Below are 8665 nucleotides of genomic sequence, written 5' to 3' on the forward strand. Positions count from 1 at the left end.
ATTGTTTTGTATGATTTATTTACTGGCAGCTTTACACAAAGACTGAAAACTACTAAATTATAATTACATACTCGTACATACATGGGTGTAGGAGAGCCATGCTTCGGCACGAATGGGTGGGCTCGATTGGAGACCCACGTACTCACAGAAAACCGACGTGAAATAACGCTTGAGTTGTGTTTCATTGTGTGAGTGAGGTTCCCGGAGGCCCAATTACCGCCTTTCCCCATCTTTCCAATCTCCCCAACAACCCTTAAATGCCTAACCCTCAAAACACCGGCAACGCATATGTAAAGCCTTTGATGTTTCGAGTGTCCATAGCCGGCGGCAATTGCTTACCATCAGATGATCCGTCTACTCCTTTACTGGCATATTCTCCGAAGAGATTGGCTGATATACATATAAGTATATTTAGACTTAACCTACATTTCGTAATTACTTAACCAATGACAAAGAGCCTGTAATCGAATCTGTCTGGTTTTTTCTGTTTGTGTTGGTATCGACATGGATCGAGTTTTAACTGTATTAGGAATACTAATATCGGTTGTTTTCAAGGAGCGAGTACTATCTCCACAATTAACAACGAGTCAATTTCAATGTAAGTGTAAATCAATCCATAGATTGTTTATTTATAAGTAATGTTTATTATATGGAAATCTCTTACACTTGTAAGAGATGTCCATGTGACCACTTATACTATACCAACAGTTATACGTCTTTTTGCAAAGCAAAGGGGTGATGGATGAAGTTTACCACCGAATATTCAGAGTATAAGCAAAAAGTTTGTATTTTAAATAGAAATATCTACCAAGACGTTAGAACAGCTGTGGATTGACGAGTTAGTCAATGAATAAAATGTAACTTACCCAAGCAAATCATTAACTCCAGCGAATGTCATAACAGCGGCTGCTACTAACATGTCAGCGATAGCCAACGATGCTAGGAACAGGTTGCCGATGCGTCGCAAACCTCGGTCCGTGTATATTGCGATGCAGACCAGTATGTTCCCAGCCACACTCAGGAATATTAGCAGCGATAGGAATATACCTGTGGACAAGCAATGTTTGTTTAGTTAGTTCATGTCGTTGTATTGTTTATTCATCCACTGTTGGACATAGGCTTCTCTAATGGCACGCTACAGGGCTCGATCTTTAGCTCTACGCATCCAACCACTACCAGGCATTTTGCGGATATCGTCACTCCACCTAACTGGAGGGCGCCGAACATTACGCTTGTTTAATAATGTCAGATAAAACCACATAAACGAATGAATAAAAAAAAAAGTAAAGTAAGTACTGTCTATTTTATTGGGACAAATCCGCTACAACATCCCTAATCGCTGTAACTCCTGTAAGCCAGGATCTACAGTAGACACAATCATGAAAATACCGGAACACTGAAGTCCGGCGCGTCCCAGAGACATGAATAACTGTCTTAGTGCGGAATCCAACGAAATAAATCAGAAGAAATAATTAAAGGAGAAGAAAAGGATGTTTGTCCGTCAATCACACTGGAATTTGGTATATATGTATACAGATACAGGGTACGAGCTGACTTGGGTGATAGGATACTTTATATCCCACGTAAACGCGGGCAAAGCCCCTTGTGGAAGCTAGTATAAAATAACAGAATACTCATACATTATTATTCTTGAAAAGAGAGGTACCTACAGAAAGTCTTGCAATAAGTTGAATAAGTCTTGTTAAAAGTTTCTTAAAACTTCATAAGCGTAAGTATCCAAGTATCGTCGAGAAATGAATCTGCTACTTTAATAAGCCACTATTTTAACAACTTTTGAGTCAAGTAATAACTTAAATATTGCTGCTTTTAATTTTGACTCTTGTGATCTTAGTTTTAAAACTTAGTTTGCTGTCTCTGAGACCGAACCTTATATTTTTAACTGTCTGTTTTTGTGAACGCATCATTATTGATGCTAGATGATGAGAGAGCCATCCTTCGGAACGAATGGCCCGGCTTGACTGGAGTGATACCACGGCCTTACAGAAAACCGGCGAGAAAAAACGCTTGCCTTGTATTTCGTTGTGTGAGTGTAGAGCTACCGAAGACCCAATTGCCCCTTTCCAATCATCCCAATCCCCGATCCTCCAACAGCCCTTAAATGCCTAACCCCCAAAGGCTGGCAACGCAACCATTAGGTGATCCGCCTGCTCGCTTATACAATAAAAAAACAATACTCCAATTTCAGTTATGATTGCAGCTTTGTTAGCTTCAATGACTCCAGTTATGCCGGAGTCTGCCTCGTTGGCCGAGTGGATGCAAGTGCGACTAACGGGCTGGGTGTCGGGTTCAAAGCCCGGGTCAGGTGAAGTATTACTGGGTTGCTTATCGGTTTTTCGAGACGTGCTCCAGTCGTAGCACGGAGGCTGGAAATCATGCACGGTTATGGCCATCAGGCTCACGACCCATAGCGGCCATTACACGTCGGCCTATTTAACATAAAAAATGACTCCAATTTCAGTTATGATTGCAGCTTTGTTAGCTTCAATGACTCCAGTTATATCTTAAAAAACTACGCAAATACAGCTTAAATCTTCAAAACTAAAACCAAAAATCCTTCCACCGATCTTCCAGTAAGTAAGTATCATTGACACGTCCCCACACTTACGAAGATCAACGCGATACGCTACCTGCAGCAGTTTGTTAGTTTCAGGAAATTGAACCGCTTAGCGAGGAACGAGGCGCGAAATAGCGTGGAAGTATGGAAGTATTTGCACGCTCAAACAGATAGAACTGTGTGTAAAGATAGTGTATATGTTATATAATTTCCCTTCGTTTTCGTTTTAACTTAAGAAGGAGATTTTATTTGGTTAGAAGGAAATGAACTGTTTTTGGATTGGGTTTTGGTTAGCACTATGTAGTGTTATGTTTGTTGTATGTTTTTTGTGGTATAAGCCGGTAAAAGAGCAGGTGGTTCACCTGATGGTAAGCAATCGCCGCCGTCCATCGACACCCGAAACACCAGAGACGTTACAAGTGCGTGCGTTTTGGTAGTTATGAATTTAAGGGTTGTTGGGGAATCGGGGATTAGGAAGATTGGGCAGGAGGCTAACTGGGTCTCCGGTAACCTCACTCACATAACGAAACATGACGCAAGCGTTGTTTCACGTAGGTTTTCTGTGAGGCCGTGGTATCATTCCCGTCGAGCCGACATATAAATGATTTGAGTAAAGAAGATTTAATATCCCACTGTATTAAAATATACTTAAAATTGTCTCCTTTGGTTCGTTTTACAAGTTATAGTCACATAGTAACTAAGTCTACAAAATCATCCCGACACAATCCTATTACAGAGAATTTGGCAATGAAACCCAGTAGATAAGGGATGCATAAATAATTCAATAATACCGAACCACGGGGAGAGATTTTCTCTCCTATCAAAACCTCCTTGAAATGATAAGGGATCAGTAAACTATATTCAAGCGTGGCTCAATATGGAAATAAGATTACTACGTGCTTCACAGAAACGCCTGTAGTGGCAATACAGTGGGACCCTTATTTAATATTTCGGTAATCGATGGTGACATGCTGTAGGTGGGTCTGAATTTCCTCTGAGTTAGGTTTTTAGAGGAATGTTTCTGAGTAGTTTTTGGTGGAGATTAGAGAAAAATAGGTATAAAGGTGCTCCCACACAGCAGTTATATAACGTTATACAACAATGTGTAACAATATAACATTTGCAATAGCGTGTAACATACTCTACAATTACTGTTATAATTTGTTTAAACACAAATGTTAAATCAGTCTCTAACGTTATATAACTGCTGTGTGGGAGCACCTTAAACCGATAACACGTATAGTATGTCATGTTTACGCCTTTTATGCCCAAAGGGTAGGTAGAGGTCCACCTGTACATTACGGCACTTAATGCCACTGTACAATGTACAACCACTTTTCACCATTTGTGTTATGGGTCCCAAGTAAGAAGGGTGGGATTATTGTCGTATACTGGGCACATTTCCTGACTCCGTACTTCTTACTGAGAAATGTTCAAAAAATCGGAAAATGCCCAGTAGACCTGGCTGCTTCGTTGGTCGAATAGTCGCAAGTGCGATTGCCGGGCAAGGGGTCTCTGGTTCGATTCCTGGGCCGGGTAAAGTTATTGTTTGCTTTGGTACAATAGCTTTTTCTATACCATATTTAGGAATTAAAGAGAAGAAGCTGGGATATTTATTTAGTTCCGATTTCCCAATTTACTTATTACAAGAGGGAACTACAACTATAAATTAAGACATTTAAAAAAAATCTGCAAATCAAAACACATGTCAATCTTCACAAATTCTAGGTATTTTCGAAATCAGTAGAGAGCATGAAAAGCATTCATAATGAACTTGTAAATTCTACAAGAATTACTTGCTCAGTGATCTGAGACACGTTTCGCTGAGTGCTCAGCCGGGAAAAAAGAGGGCGTTATGTAATAAAATCAGGTGTATGAAGAAATATGCGTGAACTTCTTAACTTACCTACTAAATGTAGGTGTTTTTGTGTGTCTTATTTTTGTATTGGCTGGTGATTGTGATGTTTTGGTGTACTTTACAATATAATGTAGCACTTTTTTATGAATTTTATGTGTTACAAAACTGATATACTACAATGTTTTTTTTATGGTTATAAGTCGGTATATTAGCAAACTGATCATTAATTGATGGTGAGCAATCGGTGCCACGCATAGACACCCTTAACACCGGTTGAGTAACAAGTGCGTTGCCAGCCTTTTGCGGGTTAGGAACTTGAGGATTTTGAGAATTGGGCCTCCGAAAACCGTTTCGTCGTTTTTACCCACACGACGAAACACAATACAAGCCTTGCTTCACGTTAGTTTTCTATGAGGCTGTATCAATCCAGTCGAGCCAGCCCATTCGTGCCGAAACATAGCTCTCGCACACTTAAACGTCAATCATCAAACGTCAATCGTACACATACGCAGACAGACATATACAATACATAGTATTTAGGTACCTAAGTAACTATCAGATTCTAGGTATTACAATAAAGTACTAACCGACAAGCAATATGGACAGCAACGTGACAGCGTCCGGGTCATCTCCATCATCATATTCCACGGTCGTCTCGTTGAACTGAAGCGCCACCTACGGACAACATATGAATTATTCAAATGAAAATATTGGACGCGATGGGATGTAGGTTTATTGAGCTGGTATTGGTGTTGTCTTATAGTTTAGTTGTATGTATATTGTATGTATATATTGTTTAGTATTGTATGTTTTGCTTGTGACATTTAATTTTCTGTGTTGGACTATAAGCCTTCTCTTGTCGTTGTACGTAACCACGAGGTTTAATGGAGAAAAGCACGATTTAATTACGTAGTCATCAGACGGAACTCTACATCATGATCAGCGTGTGCAGAAGCGGCGCATCCTACTACCCTTTCTCCATTAATTTACGTGAGTAAACAGTGATTTTTTAGTTAATTTAATTTAGTATATCTCCCGATAGTTATTATAAAAATAAGGCTCGAAAAAGCAGGAATAGGAACGTGTAGGTGGTTTTTAGTCAGTAAGAGTTTGACACTCCCTCTTCACACTCAAGGAGGAAGAAGAAATTGGATGATTTCTACCCCTTTAAAAAAGCTGAATATAAAAATGGACTTTACCAATATTTTGCACTTATTCATATTAATTTAAAACCGTTCTCAATTGCAGGTCCATTCAGCGACACTACGACGGTACATGTAATGAAATGTTTTATCTTTTTGCAGCCAAATATATGAATATACGGGCGACTCATTATTTTATCATCCATTTATAAATGTCGTATTATATGGAAGTCACTTTTAATACGATTAATTTGTATTTTGTTATGTGGACGGAGTGGCTATCAATATTATTAATTAATTGAAAATTAATAAGAGGAAATCGTTATACTAGATGTGTATTTATTCTGCATTTTGTATAGTTATTTTTGAGACATGATGATATCGCGCAGCCTATAGTCGATGTCGCCGCGTCTGCGCACGCTGCTCATCATGAAGAGTCCTTCTGTGACTCGAAACTAGTAGACTTTTTATCTCTTTATATATTTTGAGTTAAGTTAGTACGTCACACGATAGTTATTATAAAAAAACAGTGCGTAGCATAGAGCTAAACCGTCCACTATTGGATTATTTGGTCATTTTCTTTCAACCGTCTTCTGTATAAGAAGGTTTTAGGAGCGTGGAGATGGTTACCATAATCACCACGCTTGGCAAGCAGGTTGGAGATCGCAGTTAAAAGTATGTACAGTCACAAAACATTGCTACAGTTGACAATTTCGAGATAGCAAACGTATCAAACTTAGTTCATATTTACAGTATTTTTATGGAATTGGAGGCAAACGAGCAAACTTTTAACCTAATGGTAAGCGATTAATGCTCTTCTATGGACACCCGCAACACCATAGGAGACAGAGGTGCGTTGCGTTGCGTTTGCAAGCCTTTTCAATATAAATACGCTCTTTTACTTATACCTATATTTATTACAAGGTTAACGATTTAGTCTGATTAAACCTTTACATAATAATCGTTAAATACCTAAGATTGTTCCGTAACTACTTCTCAGTTAAAGCAATTTAACCACATGTTGCGAAGCCAATATCGAATGTTATTAAACTTAAATAACTTTAGTTTAGTTTGAAGATTTCTGTTCACTCATAACTGGATTAGTAAAGCGATATGCCAATGGAAAATGAACTTAATGTCTATGTATTATATGGTTTAGGATGATTAGAATTGGGTCGTTGTGGGTATTAATAATCAGAATTATTATATAAGTAGTGGTTTAAGTTTTGATAGTTGTAGGCCTGTCGGATGTTGGGTGACGTTGATGTCTGAGTTATGTAATTATGTGTTTGTTTAGTTTCAAGTTAATATCTAAGTGTTTTATTAATGTTTCTACTCATGCAAAAAATAACAATATATTTTGTTTCCTAAAAGCGTCGATAAAGGTCTTTATTTTAAAATATATGACTTTAATTTCCGTCAGTCATCAATCCTATGTAGTGATGAACCTATAACCATAACCTATGGAGTTTCTTGCTCGTTCTTAATAAGAATCTACACTTAGGAACGAGCAAACAGCTTCACTAGAGGACTGATCAACAGACAGACTAATATTGTAATATTTGCGTTGATGTTCAAAAGTGCCTTTTTGGTCTATTTCAAATAAATAATGTTGTCTTTGACGTTTGACTTTATCAAAGCCATATTCCTTTTTATCCCCATTTAAAAAAGAAAGCTAAATAAAATTAGCCAAGAGATAACACAATGTAAAATCATAAACTTGTTCACAGTTTCACACTACAAACTAAAGGTGCTACGCCGTAGCAATCAGTGTGCTACGCCAGCTACGCTGACTACGCTGTCGTAAAATGTCTACAAAATGTAGCAGTGGACGTGTTTTAGTAGTTTTTCAAAAGTTTTATGGTTCAATACAGATAGGTATTTCAATAGGATAATATATATTTAACATCATGCCTAAGTTTTCCGAAGTAACAAGCGATTTTCAATAATATATCGGGGTTAAATTTTTTGTTACACATTGGGCAAACATTTTAGATTAATTTATAACCCAATACTGTTTTGTTTGATCTGAGATGGAATTCAAAGATAACAAGGCAATTGACAATATGGATTTTATGTATTTTGTGTTACACATTGGGCATACATTTTGGATTATTTTATAACCCAATTCCTTTTTTGTTTAATCTGAGATGAAATTCAAAGGCGATAAACAATAATTATGGATTTTATGTACACATTTACCTTGTTATCCAAAAGTTTGTTCAAAAGATCTTCGGGTTCGATTCCCTATGGAAAATATCTGATGTAATAATGTGATACTGAACGGTGTCAAATTACGATTGTATACTCACATTAGTAGGTAAAACAGAGGCGAACTCCATTTTATAGAAGTTGGCTCCACCGGTGCTTGTTCATCCTCAGGTCTTGGTGTCGACCTTTATAAGGAAGCTGTCCAGCTCGCTGGGTACCCTCCGTGCCACCTGGAGGAATGCCATCGTGAGCTGCTCTCACATATCTGGAACAAAAGAAAGAACATTATAATAGTATGTCAGGTTTTGTTACTAAATCGTTGAAGATTTTAAGTAAGTAATAATATACATATGAAAATATGTTTGTCACTAACACTATCATTAGAATTTGATGACTGATATTTCGGCATTCTATGCTATCTATAGTAATGAACTGTTGATGAGTTGATCAGTGATTATTACGCTTGCAACTGTGCTGGTACAATGGTAAATATCCCGTCTCCGTCATAATATAAATATCAAAATAAGTTTGTTTGTTTGTTATGCCTTAATGATTTATCTATTCATTCAATCTATGCTTATAGTTAGGGATACGAAAAAGATATAGACTAGTTCACACGGACAAAACCATAGGTAGGCTAGTATTATGCATCTAAGAATTTGATTGAAGAGGCATTAGTAAACAGTTTTTATTGTCAGAAATACAAAACATCTTCAACTTTATTACAAACCTACAAGATTGATAATGCTAAAGATACATGACAGGTTAAGGTTTCGCACAATACAAACATATTTTGCCAAGTACGTTATCCAGAAATAAAATATTCTTATCCGTAAGTGGTATATAAATTGTACAAGTAGCTGACCCTCTTAGTCCATA

The 8665-nt window shown here is 37.4% G+C and overlaps 1 protein-coding gene across 1 annotated transcript in view; it reads right to left on the bottom strand.

The window, feature by feature from the left end:
* Positions 1–8051, bottom strand: part of LOC118270379 (dopamine receptor 1) — a 28135-nt gene extending 20084 nt beyond the window's left edge. Inside the window, exons 1-3 of the mRNA XM_035585952.2 lie at positions 7888–8051; positions 5021–5108; positions 867–1047 (exon numbers count right to left, since the gene is read on the bottom strand). Of these exons, the coding sequence (XP_035441845.1) occupies positions 867–1047; positions 5021–5108; positions 7888–7917 (299 nt within the window). The 5' untranslated portion in view covers positions 7918–8051. The remainder of the gene's footprint in view (positions 1–866; positions 1048–5020; positions 5109–7887) is intronic.
* Between the last annotated feature and the right edge of the window lie 614 nt (positions 8052–8665).

This window comes from Spodoptera frugiperda, chromosome 13 (genome assembly GCF_023101765.2).
Source record: "Spodoptera frugiperda isolate SF20-4 chromosome 13, AGI-APGP_CSIRO_Sfru_2.0, whole genome shotgun sequence".
In the NCBI taxonomy this organism is placed as follows: domain Eukaryota; kingdom Metazoa; phylum Arthropoda; class Insecta; order Lepidoptera; family Noctuidae; genus Spodoptera; species Spodoptera frugiperda.